At 36.7% G+C, this 27,857-nt stretch overlaps 1 protein-coding gene across 2 annotated transcripts; it reads left to right on the forward strand.

Moving 5' to 3' along the window:
* The first annotated feature begins 1,927 nt into the window (after positions 1–1,927).
* LOC120122010 (heparanase-like protein 1) lies at positions 1,928–27,851 on the forward strand. 2 transcript variants are annotated; one of them, XM_039141273.1, is made up of 12 exons: positions 1,928–2,228; positions 2,967–3,222; positions 3,365–3,401; positions 3,664–3,847; positions 3,963–4,111; positions 4,199–4,432; positions 4,528–4,717; positions 4,831–4,956; positions 5,120–5,219; positions 5,473–5,884; positions 22,770–22,791; positions 27,838–27,851. In XM_039141273.1, the coding sequence occupies exons 2-10, from the start codon at positions 3,013–3,015 to the stop codon at positions 5,860–5,862; spliced, it is 1,620 nt and encodes a 539-aa protein (XP_038997204.1). In that variant the 5' UTR covers positions 1,928–2,228; positions 2,967–3,012; the 3' UTR covers positions 5,863–5,884; positions 22,770–22,791; positions 27,838–27,851. The 2 variants fall into 2 exon arrangements, with proteins under 2 accessions (XP_038997204.1, XP_038997203.1); XM_039141272.1 differs by lacking the exons at positions 22,770–22,791; positions 27,838–27,851 and having other exon boundaries at positions 5,473–6,162.
* Positions 27,852–27,857: the final 6 nt, after the last annotated feature.

Consider the following 27,857-nt stretch of genomic DNA (forward strand, 5'->3'; position numbering starts at 1 on the left):
GACCCGACCTTACAAAAGTAGTTTTTTTTAATTTTAAAAAATCAATCCGACCCAACCTGATATAAATTATTATTCTATCTATATATATATACACGTATATACCCGGCTCCGTCCCACCCTGAACCCTAAAATTTTAAAAAAAACTGCTTTTGTAAGGTCGGGTCGAGATTCGTTAGATTCAAGTATTTTGATCTTTCTTATTAGAGGTATTTATTTTCGTTTTTCAACTTTTATCTTATGAATTATTTATTTACACTCGAAAAAACTAGCATTCGTACAATTAAAATTTTTTATTTTTAATAATAAAAAATACATACTTTAAAATTAATAAAACAAAATGTTACAAAATATGTTTGATCACATTTGAATTAAAAACAAAAACTATATTAAGAATAATATTTTTTATTATTTGTATAAGCGGATGGTTAATGGGGGCTACTGGGCAAGTGCTGGTTACTGTAGCGTCAGAAGACTTGTCATATGGGACCGGTAATTAGGGGTATAGCGCGCCCCTTGCACCGCGCTATACCTCACGTGTCAGATATCCAAATATAACGCGCTGCAGGGGTCGCGCTATACCCACGTGTATGCCAGATCACCGTATAGCGCGGGATAGGGGGCGCGCTATACCCATGTGGCGCCAAATCATCATATAACGCGGTACAGGGGGCGCGCTTTACTGCTAAGAGTGCTAGATCAAAAAATATAATCTGACCGGTGTTAAATCAGGAATTATACTGTTCACCAGTGATATATCGGGAAAATCGCCTCATATTTGATCATGATAGTTCCTTTCTTTTATTTTTATAAAAATAATATTTTTTAAATATAATATAAAAAATAGATTTTTAAATTTGAATCTATTTTTTTTTGTCCTCAAGTTCCAAGGCTTCGTCGTGACTAATTTGGATCGACCATCGACCCGGGTCTCACACCTAGTTTTGGTGTGTGAGTCTCCCAAAGGAGATTTTTTGCATACACAATGCCTCAAATATGAGGCATTGTTTAAGTGATATCAAACTGCTTACCACTTGAATCAACCACGTTGGTTAATTTGAATCTATTAATAAAATGAGCAAAATATTCAAAATTAAAAATAATTTAATTATAAAAAGATAAATATATATATAGATATATAAATATAAATATAAATTAATCATCGTAAAGAAACTTTATACAATCTAGATGTAACAAATCTGGTGACTTACCTAATAAATTAGAACCCCGACCATACGTATAAAGACGTAAAGACAGTGAACTAAACCAATGTCCCAAAGTATAAGTAAAGATTTGGTGAAGGCATTACTTCAATTTAAAGCCAACTGCAGCCCCTTTTAAGAAAACTTGGAATCTTAATCAACATTAAAAGCTTCTTATCCATCTCATATTCCTATTATTATTTTTTAAATAAATTTATATCTAAGTATTAATAATATATATATATATATATATAAAGATACACTTATATGATGTACTCTTTTAATTTATATGAATTTAAAATAATTTGAGGTGATTACAAGATAATATATATTAGAAACATTATCAATTACTTGACAACAAATATTTAAACATCTCTAAATGTGGTTATCAAACTCTAAAAATTTAAAGATAGCAAACATCTCTTTAATTATGAAAATTATTTAATCTAAACATCTGTTTAAATTTTTAATTAAAAGATAATATACGTTTGAATTATATGGTTATACCATGTAAGCTTAGAACTAATGATGAATATTATTTAAGTTCTGTTGTGTATATATATATATATTTCTGGTGTAACGAAATTGACTGTTGTCTGACCCCACACCTACTCCCAGTAAAGAAGCAGTTGCATCATTTTTCTTGCAAGTGCTAAATTGCTTGTGGTTGGACTAGAAAAAGTAAAAATTTACTGTTTTCCCTTTATCGCCAAGTGTTGAGTTTTCGGACAAGAATCTTATTTGGTCCCTTAACATGAATTTTTAGCCAAACCGACAAATCTGACTCACACCCGTTTCACCAAACATGGTTGTTTATCTTGCCATTGAAAAAGAACAGCACCCCCAAGGATAAGGAGTCATCAGAAACTGATCAATCCTTCCATTTTGGCTTAAAATAAAACTACAGCCTTTTTCACACATTATTGGTGGGTCTGTTTGTTTCCAAGGAAAAATGAAAAACTTCACTGCATTTTCCCTCTTTTTCTGCTTTTGTTCCAGTGCCTGTTTCTAGCTTATTTTCTTTTGGAGGTTAGTTTCTTTTCTGGGGTTTCCCCTTTTGTGATATATCTGTTTGAGTTGAGCTTTGTCGTTGCTTTTATGCCTATTGAATGCGTTCTTTGTTTTCTGGGAAATTTTAGGCTATTTTAATCAATGGGTTGTTTTTAATATTGTTAAATTTTCAAACTTTGATTGCTTTTGGATCTGCTACTTCTTTAAGAAGAAATAAAGCATTTTTGGTTCCTTTCTTCTGGCTTTTAAGGATGCTTTTGATATTTTAAGATCTGATGTATGTATGTATGTATGTTCATCATTCAAAGATTGTTGATGGTGTATTTTGCTGTAGTTCCACTGAAGCTATAGATTCACATATGCCATTTCATGAAGTTACTTGGAAAATGCTAAATTAGATTGTTATCTGCCGCAGTTATTATAGGACTATGTTTCTCTGACTGTTCTAAACACAGTCCTATAAAATCTGCAGCTGATAATAATCTCAGTATATACATAGATCCATTGACACAACGTAAAACTTTTACGCATTTTTTACGGCTGACCAAGGTCTTAAGCTTGATTTGTTACAAGTTTTATAATCCGGAAAGACAGGTGATAAACTCTGTAGTTTTGGACATCTTCCTGTCTGAAACTTGAATGTTTTCGCCTTTTTTAGAGTTTGAAATATACTTCTGATATAACTCATTTCATACAAAATGCTACCATAGATGTTCAATTTCTGTTTCTGATACTATTTATATCATTGTGTCACAGTTAATACACCGAGGTGAAAGAGAGGCTGTTACAATCAATTTACCGAATGGAACTGCAGTTTGGTTTGTTCTTATTTTTGACTTTGATTCCGGTGATTTTTGCTCATGATATTAGTCATGGATCGATTGTGGTCGATGGAACTATGACTGTTGCTCAAACCGATGATAATTTCGTCTGTGCTACGATCGATTGGTGGCCTCATGATAAGTGTGATTACGACCAGTGTCCATGGCACTATACATCGGTAACTAATCTGGTGAGGCTTAAGTAGAGCTAACTTCTTCATAGGATTAAATGGTTTTTCTTTGAATTGTGTCCACTCATTCGGTTAAGCTTATTCGAAAAATCAAAACACTTAATGGTAACTGTTCAATCTGCTGGTGTTTTTTTTCCGACAGAACTTGTCTCATCCTTTCCTTGCCGAAGCTGTCCGAGGTTTGTATTTGTAGATCACTTAGTGAAAGATATTATATGTTACTCAAACTTGGGTATGAGTGTCGGATACAAGCATGTGTACGGCATGGTTTTGTTCAATCTTTCTTTTAAGTTTTTTCAGTCATATATCTGAACCCACATCCGAATATGTGTCGGACATGGAGATTTTAAGTAAAACGAAGAGTCAAAGCGATATATTTATGAGTATGTCGTTGAATTTTCATGTCCCGAAGCATGATGCTACTCTGTTCCACACTGTTAGCTTTCAACAATTTGAGGATAAGAGTTGGAGGCTCTTTGCAAGATCAAGTGTTGTACGATGTCGGGAATTTGAAGTCTCCTTGCCATCCATTCCAGAAGATGAAAGACGGGTTGTTCGGATTTTCGAAGGGATGTTTACACATGGAGAGGTGGGATGAACTCAACCGTTTCTTCAAAGAAACTGGGTAAGAGTCTCAGATTTCAAGGTCCATTGGTGCTCACACTGTTAGTTAAAATACCATTTCAACTGATCAACTGGCTTAGACCGATTCAACACTCACTTGAATCTTACATTTGCAGTGTACTAGTGACGTTCGGCCTGAACGCTCTCCACGGGAGACATAAAATTAAGAGGAGCCTTTGGGGAGGGGATTGGGACTCTAGCAATGCGCAAGATTTTTTGAAGTACACCATTTCAAAGGGATACCACATAGATTCATGGGAATTCGGTAAAGAATCCTGGACGAAGCGCTTTGCAATTATACTTCCATATGATATTCTCTTACCGCCTCTGATGTTTTCCGTTGTTGTTTTAGGTAACGAGTTGAGCGGACATGGTATTGGTGCACATGTTCTCGCTGACCAGTATGGAAAAGACTTGATCAAACTAAAGAAAATTATAAATGAGTTGTACGAAGGTTCACAATCTAAACCTTCTCTCGTAGCTCCCGGAGGATTCTTTGAAGAAGAGTGGTTCGTCAAGCTTCTTCTGACCTCAGGCTCACGTGTGCTCGATTTCATGAGCCACCATATGTACAATTTGGGTGCAGGTGCGTTCGGATAATCCTGATGGGTTCAAATGTATGGGATGTCTTACTATTTGATCCATCCTACAGTTAATTTTTAATCCCGGTTTGTATTTCAGGTGTTGATCCGAAACTCGTTAGTAAGATATTGAATCCCGACCACTTAAACAAGGCAGCATATACATTCGGTAATCTTACACATGTCATCCGGAGGCACGGTCCTTGGTCTTCTGCATGGGTTGGAGAGTCTGGTGGGGCATATAACAGCGGCGGTGCTCACGTGTCCAATACATTCGTCAACAGCTTCTGGTAATCATACTTTCTCGGCTGCCTTAAATATGTAGAAAAATCAAGTTTTATTACTTATACATTGTTTTCATATATGAATACTCAAGTTTCCTTTCTATTGTACACGATTTTAGGTATTTAGATCAACTCGGAATGTCGTCAAAATACCATACTAAAGTATATTGTAGGCAAACACTGATCGGTGGGAACTATGGTCTTCTCAATGCGACAACATTTGTTCCGAACCCTGATTATTACAGGCAAGAGCTTGAGATTTGAAATTTCTTTATCCGAGTTTTTCTTTTGCATCATTTAAATGTTCGATCAAAGTGGAGGATATCGAAAACTTATCTCATATACAACTGTGCTGAACTGGTATGAAGAGCCCTTATACTTTTTTTTGTTTTGGATGGTCCGGAACAGTGTGCTTCTATGGCACCGGTTGATGGGAAAAGTGGTTCTGTCTGTTGAAAGTGATGCTTCGCCGTTTCTACGATCCTATGCTCATTGCTCCAAAGGAAGAGTAAGTCGAAAATTTGCTTTTATACCAGTTGTTCTTTAATTTGGTTTGCATGTAACATGGATTCTCCGGTAAGTGTCATCAACTTATCGACATGAATGGACCGTGTTGGAAATGTCTGCAACAGACTCGTACTTTCCGATATGATTATTTTCATCCCTCCCCCCCCCCCCGCCAAAACACCCCATAAATAAAACAATCCTTCGAAGATGAAAATATCTCGACTATGACCTTGATTCTGGACATCTTGTTGCAGGCTGGTGTAACTTTACTGGTGATCAACTTGAGCAATCAAACGAATTTCATAATGAAGGTTCAAAACAGCATCAGCCTGAAGTTGGCTGTGAGTGAACAGAACATTAGTCGGGGCGGCTTCGCACATACTCTCAAGAAAACATTTTCCTGGGTAGGAACCAAAGCTTCCGATGAAGCACTATTCCGAGAGGAGTATCATTTAACTCCTAAAGACGGCTACCTTCAAAGCCAAACTATGGTTCTCAACGGCATCCCTTTGGAATTTACCGAGGCTGGAAACATGCCATCGCTAAACCCTGTCCGTGTTAATGTGAATTCTCCGATATCCATCTCGCCTTTGTCGATCGCATTCATAGTATTCCCCAACTTCGAAGCTCCACCTTGCGGATGATTTACCATTTCTCTTACCGACTTTACCTTTTACGAAGTATCTGTAACACTTATGTCCTGCACATATTCTAACACGAGTATGTGGTATGATCTCTAAATACAAAATTTTTTCTATATCGGACATCGGGCATATATGGACTCGGCCATGAGTCCGGATAAGTAATAATGAAGGGTTGAATATATTTGAGCAATTGTAATTGTAACTAGATTTTGCAATAATATTACCTGGATAATAAGCACAAACTGTATAAATCATTGTTATATACTATATATTTTATGGAAATGTGTTATATTATTGTTAGACTATTGTTCATATTTATGTGTTTCAATGTATTTTTTCTCGTGAATTTATTAATAGTTATTTTTTTCCCTCTAGTTTCAAGGTTTCGTCCTGACTAATCTGGATCGATTCGGATCATACACCTGACTTTGGTGGGGTGAATCTCGCAGTGAAGATTTTCTGCATACATAAAGACTCGAACCTAAGATCTAACTTAAATGATATTAAGGTGCTTACCGCTTGAACTAATCTCTATCGGTAATTTATTAATATTTTTCATTACTATAGCCCAACACAGTTTTAAGTTTTCTTAATAAAATAGAACTGATTTTTTTGGTAACAATAAAACACTGCAAAGCAGTGTGAGAAGCCTCAACTTAAAGCTGTTTCCTCTCGATTGAGGACTTGCCTGATCTCAGCAGGCGGGTTATTGAAAACCTCAAGCCCCAGCCTCCCATTTCTGTTAATATGTGCCATTGCATCTGCAGCTTCATTAACTTCTCGTCTAATGTAGGAGAGCTTTACGTTTCATTGCCTCTGGACAAGCTACGAACTCTTTGAATCAAAGAGGCCTCGTGCATATGGGGAGCACCGTTTAGAGTAGTCACAGCCTCCTCATTGTCAATTTCCACCTCAACGTCTTGAATACCATTGTTCCAGGCTAGCGTGAAACCATCGAATAAAGCCCAGATCTCACCTGAGCACCTCCCAATGTTCTTATGATAGCCAGCTAGCCATTGATCATTGCTATCTCTAAGAACTCCATCACCTGTCACCTCCATGGTTCGTCGATTAGCAGCTCTGACAGTGTTGAGTTTAGCCACTCCAACTCTGGATGGGCGCCACCTTTGTATCGTGTTTTGTTTGACAGCATTAGGAAGATTAGCTTCTTGATTGGATTTAATAGTTTGAGCCCACGTCTAACAGATTGATCGATCTCCGTCGACGACCACACTTGTCCATTAGACATGAAAGCGTTACGTTGTTTCCATTATCTCCAAATAATTATCCCAAACAAATGCCTCTAATGATAAGAATCTCGATCAAGCCCCGTGGAAGTGAAAAGGTTAGATATATATATATATATATATAAAGCGTTGTTTGGAATAAATTGCTCCCAAACCATTCTCGCCGTCGGACACTCGCGAAGAAAATGGTTATGGTTTCTTCCCCATTATGACACACCAGGCAGCTAGGATCCGTGCATAAACCTCATCTCACTCTCTCGGTGTTAGTCATAAGCCCGTTATGAAGAACAAGTCAGAGATATTGCTTCACTTGTTGCAGTCTATCGTGATCCCAGGCAATGTTCCAAATCTTATCCTTCAAATCCAATCGATGTTCTTCAGTTCATGGAAAGTCTAGTTGACCATGCAAACACCCTTGTGGTTCCACCTCCACATGGGGTTGATCTTCCCCCATATCGTCGCTAGGGGCAGGGATGGCAGTAATATGTCACACCGTCTCTTCATCAAGGTGTAACCGCGAGAGATTAATGTTCCATTCCCCATTGCCTTCAGCAAAGTCATGTACAAGTGTTGATAAATCGGGCAAAGTAAACGAAAGAACACAAGAATTTTAACGAGGTTCGGCAATGTGCTTACGTCCTCGGTGCCTAGGCGGCGCTAGAAAATTTTATTCAATTCGTTTAGGTTACATCTCTATTTATAATAGAAAACCCTGGTACATAATTACAAAATTAACCCTGTACCGTACCGCAGGGCCGCACCCCCCGCACCACCAACCCACATAATCGTAACCCCCTCTACGAGACTTTCTTTGTAAGGACAGTTGATGTTCGCTTCGCTCACTCCGCTCCATCCCCTGTCCTCTTTACCGGTATATTTATGAGCCATACCTTACAAATCTCCACCTTGGCGAATATCCTGCCCCTTAGGAAACATTCAATGTAGGTTGGGTTACCTTAGTTCTTTAACAACTTGAAACATTCAACAAGTCCAAGCAATGCTTGAACTTGTCTGTCGTAACTGGCTTGGTGAACATATCAGCGGCATTCTCATCAGTGTGTACCTTCTGAAACAAAATCTCTTCAGATGCAACCAACTCTCTGATCTTGTGAAAACATATATCAATGTGCTTAGTTCTAGCACGATATACCTGATTCTTAGCTAAGTAAATAGCACTTTGATTATCTCAAAGCAGCTGAACTCCACCTTGCTGAACACCCAACTCCTTCACTAAACCAGTGAGCCATAAAGCTTCTTTTGCAGCTTCAGCCGCTGCCATGTACTCAGCTTCAGTTGTAGATAGTGCCACTACAGATTGAACAGTAGACTTCCAACAAATAGGTCCTCCACCAAGAGTAAAAACATACCCTGTCGTAGATCTTCTATTATCCAAGTCACCTGCATAGTCTGAATCCACATATCCTACAACCAAAGGATTATCTCGTTGACTACCAAAAACAATTCCATGTCCCACAGTACCCTTTAAGTATCGAAAGATCCACTTGACTGCTTCCCAATGTTGCTTACCAGGTTTAGACATGTACTTACAAACTTGACTAACAGCATGAGCTAAATCAGGACGAGTACATACCATTGCATACATCAAGCAGCCAACATCATTAGAATACGGAACCTTTGCCATATCTTCAGCTTCCTTATCTGTCTTAGGGCACTGTTCTAATGAGAGCTTAAAGTGGTTCGCCAATGGAGTGCTAACTGGTTTTGCGCTGCTCATCGCAAACCTTTCTAGCATTTTTTTAACATAACCTCGTTGAGATAGCCACAGTCTCCTTGAGTCTCTATCCCTACAAATTTCCATTCCAAGAATTTTCTTTGCAGCACCTAAATCTTTCATATCAAATTCCTGACTCAATAAAGTTTTCAAACTGATAACATCATCCATGTTCTTCGCAGCAATCAACATATCATCAACATACAGTAATAGAAAAATAAAAGAACCATCATCAAGGCTCTTAACATAGACACAACAATCATACTCACATCGGTTGTAGCCAATCTTGATCATATAGGAGTCAAACCGTTTATACCACTGTCTCGGAGACTGTTTCAACCCGTACAAAGATTTCTTCAATCTGTAAACTAAATGCTCGTTTCCAGGTTGAGTGAAACCTTCAGGTTGCCGCATGTAGATCTGCTCCTCTAAATCACCATGCAAAAAAGCAGTTTTAACATCCATATGCTCTAAATGCAAATCCCAACTGGCCACCAATACAAGTACTGCTCGGATTGAAGTGTGCGTGACCACAGGAGAAAAAATTTCATCATAATCAACTCCTTTCTGCTGTGAAAAACCCTTTTCTACCAAACGAGCCTTGAACTTGAACTTCTCCCCCTCTTTTTCTGTTACTGTTGGTTTCTTCTTATACACCCATTTGCAACCAATCGGCTTTTTACCATCAGGAAGGCGAACCAACTCCCATGTACGATTGTGATTCAAAGACTCCATCTCCTCAACCATGGCTGCCATCCACTTGTCGTTTTCCTGACTAGTAACAACATCATGAAAATTAACCGGATCATCACTGCTAACAATAAGTGCAAAAGAGACCAAGTCTTCAAAACCCAATATACTCGGAGGCTTTATATTCGTCCGTCTCACCCTATCTCTGGCGAGACTATAATCATGCAAATCATCCGTAGTGGAACCACCAGAAGTCGGTTGAGAAGTTTCTGGTTTCTCAACTGGAAACTCCTCGAAATCCACCACTGTCGTGTCTTTCTTCTGTTGCAACATGGATTGTTCATCAAAAACAACATCTCTACTGATCACAATTTTCTTCGCAACTGGATCCCAGAACTTGAATCCTTTGACACCTTTCTTGTAACCCAGAAAAATGCACTCCTTCGATTTTGCATCAAGTTTGGATCTCTCATCAGCAGGTACATGCACATAAGCAGGACAACCAAAAATCCGTAAGTTATCAAAACTAACATCATGACCAGTCCATACCTCTTCTGCAACTTTCCCAGCCAATGATGCCCTTGGCGATCTGTTGATAAGATAACACGCCATGTTAACAGCCTCGGCCCAGAAGTGTTTGGGAAGCCCAGCATTCAACCGCAAACATCTGGCTCTTTCATTCAACGACCTGTTCATCCGTTCCGCAACACCATTCTGTTGTGGTGTCTTGCGCACTGTAAAATGTCTCTTAATCCCGTGCTCCTTACAGAAGTGTAAGAACTATGAATCTGTGTACTCCGTACCATTGTCAGACCGCAAACACTTGATTTTTCATCCTGTTTGGTTTTCCACCTCAGCTTTCCACAGCTTGAACTTCTCAAAAACTTCAGATTTCTGTTTCAAAAAATACACCCAAACTTTCCGTGAAAAATCATCAATAAAAGTAACATAATACCTAGATCCACCCAAAGACGATGTCGTGGAAGGCCCCCATACATCAGAATGCACATAATCAAGAATCCCTTGAGTTGTGTGCCTCGCAGTCTTGAAACGGACTTTAGTCTATTTACCAAGAACATAATACTTGCAAAAATCGAGCTTACAGCTTTTGACACCATGCAACAGATTTCTTTTGTGTAATTCTGTCATACCACGTTCACTAAGATGAGCAAGACGCATATGCCACAGTTTTGTAGTATCATCACAGGACTCAACAGAATGAACTCCACCTGCAACGGTACTCCCTAACAATCTATAAATATTTCCTGCAGTCATCTTTCCTTTCATCACAGTCAAAGCACCTTTAACAATCCGAATGGTTTCCATATCCTCATCAGCCTTAGGGATAAAACCATTCTTGTGCAAAGTGCCCAAAGAAATCAAATTCTTCTTCAAATCTAGGATATGTCGAACACCACTCAACGTCCGAACAGAGCCATCATACATCTTAATTCTGACATCACCAATACCAACAATATTGCAACATCGATCATCACCCAAATAAACAGAACCATAATTAACCGACCTGTATGTCGAAAACCATTCCCTATTTGGCGTGATGTGATAAGAACATCCAGAATCAAGAATCCACGCATCCGTCAATTGAGTCGTTGAAATAGAAAACATATCACCCTCACTGCAATCAGAATTGTCATCCTCGACCATGTTCACAGACTTGGATGAAACATCACGCTTCTCATCAGTCTACTTTTTCAACTTCGGACAGTCTCGCTTCATATGTCTCGCCTCCTTGCACTTGTAACAGTGAATTATCTTCTTATCCCTAGATTTGGATCTGGAATTCCGCTTGCCAGACCCTACCTTCTCTGGCTTCTGTCCACGGTCTCGATTACCCTTGACATATAAGCTATCGGCTTGAGAGTTTTCCCCTGCATTCTGCTTCCGCTGGTTGTGAGCCAACAAGGCTGCAGTAATCTCCTCAACGTTGATAGTCTCTTTCCCATATGTAAGAGTAGTCACCATGTGTTCGTAAGAGGGAGGCAATGAACACAACAAAATCATCGCTCTGTCTTCATCCTCAATTTTTACATCAAGCCGAGCCAAATCAAAAACGATTTGATTGAAGACATTCACGTGTTGCGCCAAATCATGATTGTCCTGCATCTTCAGCCCATACAACCGCTGCTTTAGATACAGTTTTGTCGTTAAAGATTTGGACATAAACTGACTTTCCAACTTCCTCCAAATTTCGTCTGGAGATGATAGATGCATGACGTGATACATAACCTCGTCCGCCAAGCATAATCGTATGGTTCCTGTCGCTCGTTATTGTAATTCTTCCCAATCTTCCTCCTCCATCGACGCCGGCTTTGTAGGTCGCAAAGCCTTCAGGATCCCCTGCTGCGCCAACAGATCCTTCACCCTCGTTTGCCATAATCCGAAGTTACCCAGACCATCGAATTTCGCGACTTCGAATTTTGCTCCTGACATCTGATACCAATTGTTGATAAATCGGGCAAAGTAAACGAAAGAACACAAGAATTTTAACGAGGTTCGGCAATGTGCTTACGTCATCGGTGCCTAGGCGGCGCTAGAAAATTTTATTCAATTCTCATAGGTTTAGGTTACATCTCTATTTATAATAGAAAACCCTGGTACATAATTACAAAATTAACCCTGTACCGTACCGCGAGGCTGCAACCCCCGCACCCCCAACCCACATAATCATAACCCCCTCTATGAGAATTTCTTTGTAAGGACAGTTGATGTTCGCTTCGCTCACTCCGCTCCATCCCCTGTCCTCTTTACCGGTATATTTATGAGTCATACCTTACAACAAGCATGCCAGAATCAAACGTGGAAGAAGGGTTTGTAACTTGGACAAGTTGCTCAATTCCTTGAACCAAGTTCATACCAAAAATTCATCCTTCACCCATCTTCAATGGACCAACAAGCATTCACCGTATGAATTCCCAGACCAGAGTTCGAGATCTCCAAATAAAAGAACAATTTCTATTTTTAATGTTAATGGGGAACGTCTCACTCATCTTGTATTTTGAGCGAAGAACTTTGGCCCACATCGCCTTCAGTCGCATTAATAAGTTATATCCCAGTTTCAGAAGAAAGGCTTTGTTCTGGGATTGGAGCAGTCTTAAACCGAGACCCCCATGAGTAGTGGGCTAACAACATTTATTCCAACCAACGAGAGTTATCTTTGGCTTGACTATCGTCATCCCAAATGAGCCAGCCAGCAATTCGTTTAATTTGATCATACACTCCTGTCGTAACCGATTTTCGTCCAGGCACGAATTTTTTTTTACTTGGTGGGAAAAGTGATGTGAATAAATGGTTTTTAAAATAATTTGGGAGTCGCCATCGGCCTTTTGGGTCAGGTAGGTCGAATACCTAAAAATTATCTTTTAAAAGAGTTTTTAAGAAAACATCAGTTAAAAGATGAACTGATATGCGTTTATAACCAAAAATTCTTTCTTTTTAATAATAAAAAGGGATTCGTGGTCGGTTACGTTTAGGGAAGGATTAGCACCCCTACAACGCCCAAAATTGGTACTTTTTAATTATACATTGTCTCTATTATTAGAAATTTAAGAATTCAAATATATTTAATTCATAATTATGTTATTTCAAATAATTTTAAGAAAATATATTAATATGTATAAATAAGATATTTATTTATTTAGAAATATCAGAAAAGAGCTTCTAGGTGCTTTAAGACAGCTCTTTTCTTCAATATTAAAAAATAAATAAATACCTAAATCATTTTCTTAATAAAATAAAATTAAACATATATAGTTCATAAATAGGATTTTTATTTTATAGAAAACAAAGAAAATAAATAAATAAATATTATTTATTATATATATTTATTTGACTAAGATAATAATAAAATAATAATTAAAGTAATCATTTAAACATATTGGATTTGAAATGATAATAATACAAATTAAATTGTAATTAAATAGGGACTAAAACATATTAAAATAAATAAAAATATTAAAAATTAAAATTTACAGCCCTTACTTATAGTATTATAAAAATATAATTACTAATGATGTAATTAACCCTAATTATTAATAGGTGATTAAAATAATGATCATTAAAATTAAAGGTTCTAAATCGAATGATAAAAAGATCTAAGTACTAATAATATAATTTAGCCTTATTTAATTAATTCAGGTTAAAATGATATTTACTAAACTCTAAAGGACTAAATTAGGTATTTACCCTAAATAAATATATATGCAGATAAGGACTAAAATAAAATAAAATATAAAGACTAAATTTTAAATAATTAGAAGTTGATTGTAGTGACTAATTTGTAAATAATACAAACTCGAAGTGACCGCGAACGAGGTTTTCACGTGAAGGAAATTACGCACATACCCTCGTCAAAACGGTGTCATTTTGATGAGGGTATATAAACCCCATAACCGGCCCCTAAAGGCCAAAGCTTCTCATTTGCCTCTTTCTTTTCTCTCTCTAAAATGAAAGAACCAGAGTTCTCTCTGGCTTCTCTCTAGTTTCCATCGCCGGAGAGAAACCGGCAGCCATAGGCCATCGTACTCCGGTGCCGATCACCGCCGTCGGCCACCGTGAACGGTGATTGAAATTTACAAAATACCCCCAAAGCGTAGATCTAAACGTCCTAAGGTCCGATCTAAGGTTATTTTAACCTAAAACCCCATAATATATCGTAAATCTATGATTTTCACCTTCAACGTTTTGATTTTCCGGCGACGTTTAGGGCTCTCCGATGATAGAGTAAGTTCCTCTCTTCTCTTCTCTTTTATTTTTTTTACTGGTTTGTTGTTGTTGATTGGGATCGTTGGTAGCTTTCTGTTTTCCTCGGTTTCTTCCTCTCTATTTGGTTTCTGGTCTCTGTTGCTTGCTGTTCGTGCTTTCTCCTTTTTTTTGCTCTCTGTCTCTTTTTTTGTTTTGCAGGATCCGGTGGCTTTTATAGCCACCACCGAGCCATGCTCGGACCGGTCTAGAGGGGGAAGTTCGGCGAGTCACCGAGCTATGTGGTGACTCACCCCATAGCCGTGACATGTGGGGAGCAGCTGGCCTTCTGGAGACTTCTGGCGAGGGCAGCGGCAGCTGGAACGTCTGGAAGCAACGGCGGCTGGGAGGTGGTTGGGGATCACTGAAAGTAGCGGCTGGGAGCTAGGGTTTGAAAACCCTAGCTGAAACCCCAAATGTTTAGGGTTTCTAGTTGGTCTGGGCCGGTTCTATTTTGTTTGTAACTGGGCCGGTCTAGTTTTGTTTGTAACTGTTTGTAAATAATAATTATAATATAATAATATTTAATAATAATAATAATTTTAATAATAATAATAAAAACAAAAAATGGAAAAAAATTAGTGTTTACAGCTGCCCCTCTTTGCTTATTCTTGTGTTAACAAGAATAGAGCAAAGACGGAAAAACAATAATTTTTTTCATTTTTCTTCTTTTGAGTAAGACTGAAATGTTGAAAACATCATTCCAGAGGTCTTAAAAACATCATGCACTGCAGGACTTACAGATGACCCTAAGGTTTTGAAAACATCAAAAAGCTCCCGAAGGCTTTTTGGAAACATCATGCACTGTAGGACTTACAGATGACCCGAAGGTTTGAAAACATCAAAAAGCTCCCGAAGGCTTTTTGGAAACATCCTGCACTGCAGGGCTTACGGATGACCCGAAGGCTTTAAAAACATCATGCACTGAAGGACTTACAGATGACCCGAAGGCTTTGAAAACATCCAAAAGCTCCCGAAGGCTTTTTGGAAACATCATGCACTGTAGGACTTACAGATGACCCGAAGGTTTGAAAACATCAAAATGCTCCCGAAGGCTTTTTGGAAACATCATGCACTGTAGGACTTACAGATGACCCTAAGGCTTTGAAAACATCAAAAAGCTCCCGAAGGCTTTTTGGAAACATCCTGCACTGCAGGGCTTACGGATGACCCGAAGGCTTTGAAAACATCAAAAAGCTCCCGAAGGCTTTTTGGAAACATCATTCACTGTAGGACTTACAGATGTGGGAAATAGTTTACTAAGTAAAAAACTAAGGAAATCATTTTCTTACTTTTCAACAATTTCATTTTAGAAAAGATTGAATGAGAAACTATGGAAATCGTTTTCTCATTATTTTTCAAAATAACATGTTGATTGGGTAAAATGCCCCAATCTCAAGATAATGGTCATTTTTGTGGATTGCATCCATCTTTTCTTCAGATGTTTGCATGATTCATGTATTTGCGGTTTTGAATACCTTCTTCTTGTAAGTTATTTCTTACCATGAATTTTCTTGTTCTTTTGAAGATCTGTAAAACTTCATGTTTGAATGCACTCAATTGTATCAATGTAATGCATTGTCTATTGTGTAAATGATATTCTTATGAATGCATGAATGTTGATGCAATCTTCATTTGATTTCAAAGTGGTGAACTTGGTCTTCTTTCACTTCATCATTTATTGCCAGGGTTATCTCTGGATATCAGTGTAGAAACTTATGCTATCAAGCTTTCATTTCTGCAGAATCATCTGATCAACTTGTATCTTGGCGTCTTCTTTGTTTCATGAAAGTCTCAGAAGAAATGTTTCATTTGTGAAACTCTTGCTGTAGTCAAAATTATGACCCTGATGCCCCATTTTGTCTTGGATAAAACCAACTTTATTTGCTTGGACTTGTGTGTAAATCCCATAAAGCTTTCATCTTTGAAAAGATAATCTATCATCTTTAAAAAGAGAATTTATCATCTTTGAAGAGTGTAGATGTAGATATGCCTGACTCAGCAAGGATTAATTAGGAGAGTAGAGTCTGTTCTAATTTAACTCTTGAAACATCACAAGGAAGATTTATTCCAATTCCTTTCATGTCTCCACATATAATCAGATCTCGAATAAGGCAACTTGGACCAATATCATGTCGAGATGCTTAACAACAACCTGTAGTTCAACCTTAGTTGACCCCATTAGTTTCTTGTTTAAAATTTCAACTTTCCTTGGAAAGAAATCTTCATTATATCTCACTTCTAATCTTGGGGTTGAAGAAGACAAACTTCATCTTGGATCAATAAATGGAAACCATATGATTGCAACATTGGTTCAGCACCATAATCACTGGTTCGTAAAACATTTGACAATACATTCATTTTTTCCTGTGGTTTCTGCTCGGATTATTGGTCAAGGAAGCATTTGACAACACATTCATCCTTTTCTGTGGCTTCTGCCAAGATTTCTCAATCATTGAAGCTCTTTGCCTAGTGTTCAAAGCTTTTGTATGATGTCACAAGACCATTTGAGAACAAAACTCAATGGGGATACAAGTGATATGTTGGTATGACCAAAAAGTTGGTCAAATTCTCAAAATGTGCTGGTGTTGAATTGAATATGAAATACCAACTGATCTTGATATCATCTCTGGCAAAGGCAAATGTAATACTGATTATGTTTTCTTCTATAACTGAGTGTTATAGAAAGTAGAAACACTTCAGCTATAGGATCCATGTACAGAACTATATCCGTAGAATTCTTGTTGCTGGTGATGAAACGCACATGATAAAACCCCAAAATAGATAAAAATTCAGTTCAGCCTGGCTTGAAAATGATAACCCTAGTAACAGTGGGAATGGGTAATATGTGTAAGTCGAGCTTCTCTCTTCAATGTCATCAAGTAAACAAAAACTGATGTGAAAAACAGCTTCATAACCTCAATAGTATGGTTGAAACTAATTGCCAGGAACCTCAAAGAAATATTTTCAATTATCACTGATACAGAGAATGCAAAATTCAAAGCTGAGATCTTGAGGAACCGAACCCTGGATCGAGTAGTCTCTTGGGGATCATTTTTATTCATGCAACTGTGATGTAGCTTAACAAAGGCCGCGCTATCATGTGACACATGGTTAAGAAGATTGGGTATTTGAAAACATACTTGCTGAGTAAAAATTTTTGTTCAACAATATGATCATAATGTAACTGCCTGATGAACGAAGCAATTATGTATAGTCAGCTCGACTATCACTGTTTCACCATTTTCATTCTTCATACCTTTTTGTCTCATTGGAAATATTTGTTCAAATCAATGATCTTGACATAGGATGTTGTGGGCCTTCAGCATGCCCCAATATTTGCTGATATGAGCGTTCAAAATACATCAATATTCTTCATTCTGATTGAAAGGGGCTTTCAGCATGCCCTAGCATTTTGCTGATATAAACATTCAGGATTCATCAACCATTCCTGATTCTGATTGACAAGGGTTTTCAGCATGCCCCAACATTTGTTTCTTGTTAATCTGAGCCTTCAAAATGCCCCACATGGATCTGTCTGACTTGGACTTTCAAAATGCCACCAACATTTTAATTCTGGTTTATTTTCAATGTCTGTTTGACTTTAATCTCATGATCCCTATGAGGTCCAATTTTGACAATGCATTGTGTGGATTTATTTGTGCCCCAAATCTGTTTATCTTGAATGCTCTCATTATGGTGTCACTAAACATCACTGTTGTTAAGTAACTGGAGGAATTCTCTTCACGTTGTCACAAACTTAAGAAGTACTCAACCATTCTGATAAAAACGTCTGAGATATGTGTCTTTTGAATGAGGTGGCCATTTTCTGTATCTGGAGGGGTCTAGTCAGACAGAGCAGTAAAAATAGCTTGGTAATCTATTCCAGGCTGACACAGTGGCTTATCATCTTTCAGTGAAAGCCATTTCTGAAATATACTTTTCTGTGGGAGAGAAACCAATTTATGCGAACAGTAATCTGATACAATAGCAAGATTACATATACAGTGGTACAGGCTTTTGAAAAATCTACAACCATACAACATGTTGATTCTGATAACAACTCATCTGATTATGAACCAATATTTCAGGATGATTTCACAGATATTGATAGTTCTTCTGATATTGAGGAAATCCTGAATTCTGATTCTAATGAGGAGAGTAAACTGTTATACTTGACAAAAATGGGATTCTCAGAGGCTGAGGCTTCAATATCCATGGAGAGATGTGGTCCAGATTCATCAATTACAGAGTTGACAGATTTTATATGTGCTGATCAAATGGCTAAGGCTGCTGACGTACTTCTTCCAGTAGAAGGTAGGAATTCATTATACAATGACCCCAATTACAAGCAAAGGCGAAACTTGGGTTATGATTTTTGAAAAGGAAGAAGCAGAGGAAGCTTGAAAAGAAGCTTCTTAATGAAGACGATCATGCAGTTCATCTTTCAATTCCAATGATTGGTTCTGGGGTTTCTACCGAACCAGATCAGATAACTCAAAGAACACTTCCAGAAGATGCTATTGGGTCTTCTTATTTCTACTATGAGCAAATTCATCTTTCAAATCCAATGATTGGTTTTGGGGTTCATACCAAATCAGATCAGATAACTTAAAGAACACTTCCAGAAGATGCTATTGGGTCTCCTTATTTCTACTACGAGAACGTGGCATTGCTCCAGTTAATGTTTGGACTGGGATATCACAGTACTTATTCGATGTAGAGCCAGAATTTGTAGATTCGAAGCATTTTCATACTGTTACACTGAAAATAGGCTATATTCATAATCTGCCAATTGAGAATAGATTTCCTCTTATCTTGTTTTCTCCACGCACTATACATGATATTTTCCATTGACAAAGAAATGATGGCCTTTCTAGGATCCAAGAACAAAGTTGAACTGTTTACAAACATGTACAAGAAGTGCCAAATTGACAGAAAGGATCCACAAAGTTCTTAAAGCTTGTGACAATGAGCCACCTTCGAGTGTCCAGAAGTATGTTCTTGATGAGTGCTGAAAATGGAATCTGGTATGGGTTGGAAGGAATAAATTTACTCCATTTGTACTTGATGAGGTGGAAATGCTTTTAGGTTTCCCTAAAAACTATACACGAGGAGGAGGATCTGCTAGAGATATGTTCCAGTGATATCAATGTCCTGTCTCTTTTTCTGGAATCAGTGATGCAGAGGTCGCATTCTACTGTCTTGGCATATCTTTGAAAACAGATGTGCAAGAACTGAATGATGATCAGTTGGAGCAATTGATGAGTAGATTTGTCGAATTCGACCTTGTTAGATTTGTGGAATTCGACCTTGTTGTCAGTGGCATCCAGCGTAACAACCTTACTGGAAGAAATAAACATCATCAGGATGAACTAAAAGATTTTTGTTGGTGCATTTTCTTGCAATGACTGCTATGACCACTGTCTCTTCTGTTACTCCAATATATCCCACTCTTTTCGAATCATGGAACGATTTAGTTGACAGTAAAACTGGTCATCTTCAACTTTTGGAATCCTGTAACCAATGTTACCCTATATAAAAGGCTATAAGGGTAGATTCTGTTCCAATGTCTTATTCTGTGCCATAAGTCCTCAAATTCAAATTCAGCAATTTTCTGAAGGACATAATAGATATCATCTTGACAAAGAAAATGATCGGCATAGAAGAAGTAGCAATAATGTATCAAGACTTGAGCCAACATCATGATATAACCAGAGTGCAGGTAGTGACTTGTTCATGGCTCTATGATGTAATCTTCTAGAGAACATGAATTGATGGTTGGGGAAAATAATTTGTCTGGTGATGCTTATCGCCCTCAGCATGAGATAAACGATAATCTTTCTTGATGACCTCAAATAATGTCATAGGGGAGTGTCACAATTTCAATTCTCCAGACTTTCTGGCTTCTCAGACCACTTGCCTTCAAAAATGTGAAGTGCTTCATTATTCTGGCCTCGTTCATTCTTTTTCTACAACAGAGGTGGAATAAGCAATAAATGCTTCAAGGACCTTCTCCATTTGAGACTGTCCTGTTTGAAAATGTTTTTCCTCCTTTCTTTATCGAAGAATGAAAGAATTTTGTAGAATGTTTCCTATCATAGGTTCACAATAAAATCAAATCATAAGAATGAATTCAAAGAATATCAAAAGAATCAACAACTCTGTAATGTTTGAGAATTATAATTCTTTGACAAGTATCAAGATTTGGTTTGGTTTCAGGATGGCCTTCCTATTTTCTATGATTACATCTATTTAAGATGTCACTCATCTCTCGCTCTTTGTGAACTTTGTCACATGTCTCACTTTGAGGATTTGGTATTTTAACCGGATGTGTACAAAATGACGCAACTAGGATTGCCAATCACTAGACCTTCTAGAGTCTTTCCATTTCAATTCTCTGGAATCTTTCATTTAGACTCATCTAATCAAAGTAGTGCGAAAATATCGGTCTAAAATGAAATTTCTGAGTGCTTGTGTGAAGTTGACTATAACAGGTGTTTCACAACTCCCTTAGTCCATTTGTTAACACATTTGCCATTTTGGCTAGCTGAATTCAGCTTTATTGTATATAAATCACCTTTATCAGGTTAATTGAAACTTATCCATAAAGCCAGGGTTATTAACCAATTGCTCTAGAGGGACAGTTTTATTACATATAATAGTATAATAGGTTGGCTGAATATTATCCATAAAGCCAATGCGATTAACCAATTGCTCTAGAGGGACAACTCAAGCTTTATTATATAATAATATAACATGGATGTTCAAATCCAATTTCTTAAGCTTGTTAAGAAGAACCTGTTATAGTCTAGGTGTTTTGGTGGAATTCAGAAAAATTTTTTTTTTGTTAGAGTTCAATTCCCAAGCAACTAACTTAAACTAGATTTACCTATTTGTAAAAATTATGTTCATCATCGAACGTCATTAATAGAAAAATACTCTAGTCGGTTTTGTAATGTAATACACCAATGATGCCCCACGTTGTACGCTCCTATATATAAATACCAAGCCTTTTTGTAATTCCTTTCAATAGGAGTAGGCTATCTCATATTTGTAATAGGATAGTATTTGGGTGTATTTCTTCTGAGGTAAGGTCAATGGTCCTTGTTTTTCTGGTTTTCAATCCTGATATTCTGTCAAAGATTATAACTCTAATCATGTAGAATTTTTAATCCAGTTGATATTCAAAGAACTGCAAGATTACAACATTGACTGAATGCTCATAACCTTAATAAGAAACACAAATTTATTTATTGCACAAAAGGCGGAGAAAGGAATAAAAAAAAAGTTTAAACAGGATGCTGAAAATAGAAAAGTACTATAGTGGTAGATAACACTTCCACTTGTTTATGTATCATACCTCATTATTCCTATAATGTTGGGTATGTAATAGGATCAGGGTTTTTTTCTTCATTTGCCCCCCATTTCTTGATCATTTCTTGTGTCAAAACCCCTTTGTCAACAAGCATCTCAATTTCTTTTAACAGTGGCCTACAATTGCCTGTAAAATGCCCCTTTACCCCCAAGTGGAAATTACAAACATTATGTTGATCATAGCTATGAGCAGAAGGGTTTGATGTCACTTTAGTTGGTCTTGGTGTGATGTATTAACCTTTAACCAAATGAGATACAAGTCTGAAATGGAAGTTTGGAACACTTCCAAAGTTTTCTTGATCGCATGACTTTCTTTGGTCGATCCGAACAGTTACTTGCTCTTTTTCTTTTGCAATTGCGAGGACTCTGGATGCGACACTCATTTACATCATCCGCTTTCGTTTTTTGATCCGTCGGGTTCTTGGATGTGAATTTTGAGTTTTCTTCATTTATTACATTCTCAATTAAATCTCCACTTGTCACAAGATTCTCGAATTCCTTTGTCGGATTTGCCTGCATTAACTCGAAGAAAGGCGCTGGAAGGGAATTACGAAACATACGTGATATCTCTTCTTCTAACATGGGAGGTTGAACTTGTGCTGCCACTCCTCTCCATCTTAAGGCATATTCTTGAAATATTTCATTAGTTTTCTTCTTTACTCTTCGAAGATCCATACGTGTTGGAGCTAAGCCTTTAACATACTGATATTGTCCCAAAAATGCATCAACTAGATCTACCCATCTCTTGATCTGTTCTTGGGTCAACTAATTGTACCAGACTACTGTTGGGCCAACAAGACTATCATGGAAAGAGTGAATTAATAGATCATCAGAACTCAAATATCCTTCCATTTTTTTGCAAAACATTCTCAAATGGATTAAGGGACAACTGGTACCATCATATTTCTCAAAATCAGGCATTTTGAATTCATGGGGAATAATCAAATCTGGAACCAAACTGAGTTCTCTTGCTTCTAGTTCTTAGTGGGAAGTATCAATACATTTCATATTTTTGATTGCTTCATCCATCCTCTTAAATCTTTCCTCATATTGTGAATAATGAACGAGGCTATTCTTTGGGTTCAAGTGGGATGCCCCAGAGTATATCCTTCTTGACTCTTCATTCTGATGGCATGGTTGCTCTTTAGCAGTTATCTTTTCTTTATCAGATGCCACACACTGAATAATTTGATTTGATCTATCTGGTACTAAATCTGATGTTTCTTTCCTTATATCCTGAGGTAACCCTGTCAATTGTTCTAGCCACTGATCTTGTAGTCCCTCATAAGATTGCTCCATTGTTTTCATGATGATGGTAAAGTAAAATGAATGAATGACCTTGGTTTTACTGTTACAAAACCTTTCATTAATTATTAACATGTTTTTATAATTAATGTATATAACAATACAAAAAAAATGTAATGTAAATGAGAAAATGCATAAATGCATAAATGCAAAAATAAGAATGCAAACTGTGTAATGCAAAGATGAAAAAGTAAGAACACAAAATGGAAATGCAAAGATACAAAATGTAAATGCATGTATGAAAAGGTGTTACTCAAGAGTGATCATCTTAGAACAGATTTCATTGAACACAAAAGCTTCAGTACATCAAACAAAACTTTTATATGTAGGGAATAGCTTTCACTCCTAATTTCTCTATTTCACTTAAAAGCCAAACTAATTTCCACTCATACTCAGATGTGGAATTATCTATCTGCTTTAATTCTCTCGTGAAGCTAGCTAAGTCCACCAGTTTATGAGCCACATTGTTTGTTTGAACAGCAGCTTCATTCATGATATTGTCTTTTTCCTTTATCTTTCGTGTCGATTCTCGGAGTTGTAAACAATGTTGTTCATTTTTTCTTGTGAGGAAATCTTTATGTTCAAGAAGTTGTCGTACAAGATTCCCATAATCATCTAAGAATTTCTTCAATGTCTTGTTCTTGTCTATATTAGCTTTTAATTCAGTATCAATCTCATGCTGATAGATCTGATATGATGCTTCCATGTTAGTCATAGCACTATTCAACCTTTGATTTTCGACTTGACATCTTTTCAATTCACTGACAGACGTATTGCGTATTTCTTCTGCAACTCGTAAATCATGATAAAACTTCTTTGCTCGACCTTCATGTATGTTACAATTCTTTTTCAGTTTGGTGACCCCTTTGATCCACTCTTCTGGGGTGTTTCCTATGCCAGCATTTTGAAAGGTTTGACTGACCTTCTGGAAATCTTCCTGCATGGTTTTAATTTTGGTGCTCAATTCCTTGTTTTGATCCTTCAAATGACGTATTTGAACTTCGAATCTAAGCAAATCTTTTTCCTTTTGGACGCACCTACTGATGCTCTTACCTTTGAATACATTTGGTGTTGATCTGGCAGGATCTTCAGTTACCAAACTAGGTTGATCATTTACCATAAATTGTAAGGTTCCCTGATTCAAAAGACTTTGAACTCGACGTTCGAAAGCAAGGCAATTCTCAATGGTATGTCCTTGAGCTCCGGCATGATATTCACAATAAGCGTTGATGTCATACCAATTTGGATACGGAGGTTGGAATGGTTTTATGTAGTAGGGAGCCACTTCTCGTGCTTCAAGTAGCTTCTCATATAACTATTTATATGATATAAGGATAGCATCAAAATGAGAAACACCTTTTGTTTTGGATTGAACCTGAGTTTTAGATGTCGGGAGCAGACTAAACTTCAACGATTTCATATTACATGATTTCTTCTCATCTCTATGAGCTTTTATAGTGGTCACCATTTCTTTGGTATCTCCAGACAATTTTTGAATACGAATGATGATTGTCTGTAATTTCTCAAATTGGTTAGGATCAGAAGTCCCTTGCATATCTGAAATTGCAGGATTATCTTCATTAAGCTTTCTCTCTTTCTGTGCAGGAATCTCTTCTCTTTTGGCCAAAACAGATATTCTATCCATCATCTTGGACATCTGCTCTCTTATTTCTCGTATCTCCTTTTGCTCTTTAATGGGCATACGATCTTTGGGTGCATAGCTCTTCTCTATCTTCAGAGTTCCCTCAGGATGTCTTTTCTTGGCCGCATCATATTTTGTTTGATCATAGAACTTTTTGTCCATTTATGATTTCTTTCCAATATGATGAACAGTCTTTCAAGTAAACACCTTATGGTTATGCCATGATAATGCAATGTAAACAAAAGAAATTAATATGAACAGATTAGAGCAATATAACATGCATGAAAAAATAAGAAAAAATAGAATAGTTAGTACCAACTAATGGAAAAAAATCTATCTATCAAGGTATAAATCTTAACCTCATGCTTTCTAGTTCCATGCTTTGTTTGGAAAAAATTAACCTAACCGCATGATTTCTAGTTCGCATGCATTTATTCAGGAAAAAGAAAAGGAAATAAAATAAATTAAAAGCTAGAGCTTATTTCTCCTTTGTGTACACCTATGAACAGAGGTTCAGTACTGTCTTAGATCAGGTGAATTTCTAGGGTTTATTATATGCAGAGTTTCAGTTCTAGGAGTAAAGGTACTCGAATTGTCCTTGTTAGTGTCCCCTTAGGCTGCCAACCCTCAATCCTAGTCCACTATAGACTAAAATGGATTGAGTTCAATTCGAGGGGATACATTTCTCTATGACTAACACGGAGAATAAATTCTCACGAAGACGTAGAGTATATGAACCCCGAAAGTTACTTTCTAGGTCTGACACGGAGAATAAATTCTCACGAAGACGTCGCTTTCACTCCCACTTAAAAGGGACAAACTCAATTATAGAGCTTTATGTTATGCAAGTGTTGTGTGTGAGGAGAAATGTTAAAACCTCTAACAAACAAATAAAATAATTAATACCTGAAAAAAAAATATTAATATAAAAATAATAAGTAATAAAAAAATTGAAAGAAAAGAATTAAAAATTAAATAAATGAAGTTTTAATTTCTAATTAATAGAGACAATTTATAATTAATTTTAAAGTTTGACAGGTCCCCAGCGGAGTCGCCAAGCTGTCGTAACCGATTTTCGTCCGGGCACGAATTTTTTTTTACTTGGTGGGAAAAGTGATGTGAATAAATGGTTTTTAAAATAATTTGGGAGTCGTCATCGGCCTTTTGGGTCAGGTAGGTCGAATACCTAAAAATTATCTTTTAAAAGAGTTTTTAAGAAAATATCAGTTAAAAGATGAACTGATCTGCGTTTATAACCAAAAATTCTTTCTTTTTAATAATAAAAAGGGATTCGTGGTCGGTTACGTTTAGGGAAGGATTAGCACCCCTACAACGCCCAAAATTGGTACTTTTTAATTATACATTGTCTCTATTATTAGAAATTTAAGAATTCAAATATATTTAATTCATAATTATGTTATTTCAAATAATTTTAAGAAAATATATTAATATGTATAAATAAGATATTTATTTATTTAGAAATATCAGAAAAGAGCTTCTAGGTGCTTTAAGACAGCTCTTTTCTTCAATATTAAAAAATAAATAAATACCTAAATCATTTTCTTAATAAAATAAAATTAAACATATATAGTTCATAAATAGGATTTTTATTTTATAGAAAACAAAGAAAATAAATAAATAAATATTATTTATTATATATATTTATATGACTAAGATAATAATAAAATAATAATTAAAGTAATCATTTAAACATATTGGATTTGAAATGATAATAATACAAATTAAATTGTAATTAAATAGGGACTAAAACATATTAAAATAAATAAAAATATTAAAAATTAAAATTTACAGCCCTTATTTATAGTATTATAAAAATATAATTACTAATGATGTAATTAACCCTAATTATTAATAGGTGATTAAAATAATGATCATTAAAATTAAAGGTTCTAAATCGAATGATAAAAAGATCTAAGTACTAATAATATAATTTAGCCTTATTTAATTAATTCAGGTTAAAATGATATTTACTAAACTGTAAAGGACTAAATTAGGTATTTACCCTAAATAAATATATATGCAGATAAGGAATAAAATAAAATAAAATAAAATGTAAAGACTAAATTTTAAATAATTAGAAGTTGATTGTAGTGACTAATTTGTAAATAATACAAACTCGAAGTGACCGCGGACGAGGTTTTCCCTTGAAGGAAATTACGCACATACCCTCGTCAAAACGGTGTCGTTTTGATGAGGGTATATAAACCCTATAACCGGCCCCTAAGGGCCAAAGCTTCTCATTTGCCTCTTTCCTTTCTCTCTCTAAAATGAAAGAACCAGAGTTCTCTCTGGCTTCTCTCTAGTTTCCCTCGCCGGAGGGAAACCGGCAGCCATAGGCCACCGTACTCCGGTGCCGATCACCGCCGCCGGCCACCGTGAACGGTGGCCGGAATTTACAAAATACCCCCAAAGCGTAGATCTAAACGTCCTAAGGTCCGATCTAAGGTTATTTTAACCTAAAACCTCATAATATATCGTAAATCTACGATTTTCACCTTCAGCGTTTTGATTTTCCGGCGACGTTTAGGGCTCTCCGATGATAGAGTAAGTTCCTCTCTTCTCTTCTCTTTTATTTTTTTTACTGGTTTGTTGTTGTTGATTGGGATCGTTGGTAGCTTTCTGTTTTCCTCGGTTTCTTCCTCTCTATTTGGTTTCTGGTCTCTGTTGCTTGCTGTTCGTGCTTTCTCCTTTTTTTTGCTCTCTGTCTCTTTTTTTGTTTTGCAGGATCCGGTGGCTTTTATAGCCACCACCGAGCCATGCTCGGACCGGTCTAGAGGGGGAAGTTCGGTGAGTCACCGAGCTATGTGGTGACTCACCCCATAGCCGTGACATGTGGGGAGCAGCTGGCCTTCTGGAGACTTCTGGCGAGGGCAGCGGCAGCTGGAACGTCTGGAAGCAACGGCGGCTGCCACGTGGTTGTTCTGGAATCTTGGAGGCGGCTGGGGATCACTGGAAGTAGCGGCTGGGAGCTAGGGTTTGAAAACCCTAGCTGAAACCCCAAATGTTTAGGGTTTCTGGTTGGTCTAGGCCGGTTCTGTTTTGTTTGTAACTGGGCCGATCCAGTTTTGTTTGTAACTGTTTGTAAATAATAATTATAATATAATAATAATATTTAATAATAATAATAATTTTAATAATAATAATAATAACAAAAAATGGAAAAAAAAAATTAGTGTTTACAACTCCTTTAGGAACGGTCACACTTTGTATGAAATAATTCGAG

This window comes from Hibiscus syriacus, unplaced genomic scaffold (genome assembly GCF_006381635.1).
Source record: "Hibiscus syriacus cultivar Baekdansim isolate YM2019G1 unplaced genomic scaffold, ASM638163v2 tig00110384_pilon, whole genome shotgun sequence".
Classification (NCBI taxonomy): domain Eukaryota; kingdom Viridiplantae; phylum Streptophyta; class Magnoliopsida; order Malvales; family Malvaceae; genus Hibiscus; species Hibiscus syriacus.

Coding starts and splice junctions, on each gene's coding strand:
- LOC120122010 (XM_039141273.1), top strand. CDS start 3,013: ATGGAACTGCAGTTTGGTTTGTTCTTATTTTTGACTTTGATTCCGGTG. Junction 4,433..4,527: donor TATGTACAATTTGGGTGCAG/GTGCGTTCGGAT, acceptor TTTGTATTTCAG/GTGTTGATCCGAAACTCGTT. Junction 4,718..4,830: donor ACATTCGTCAACAGCTTCTG/GTAATCATACTT, acceptor ACACGATTTTAG/GTATTTAGATCAACTCGGAA.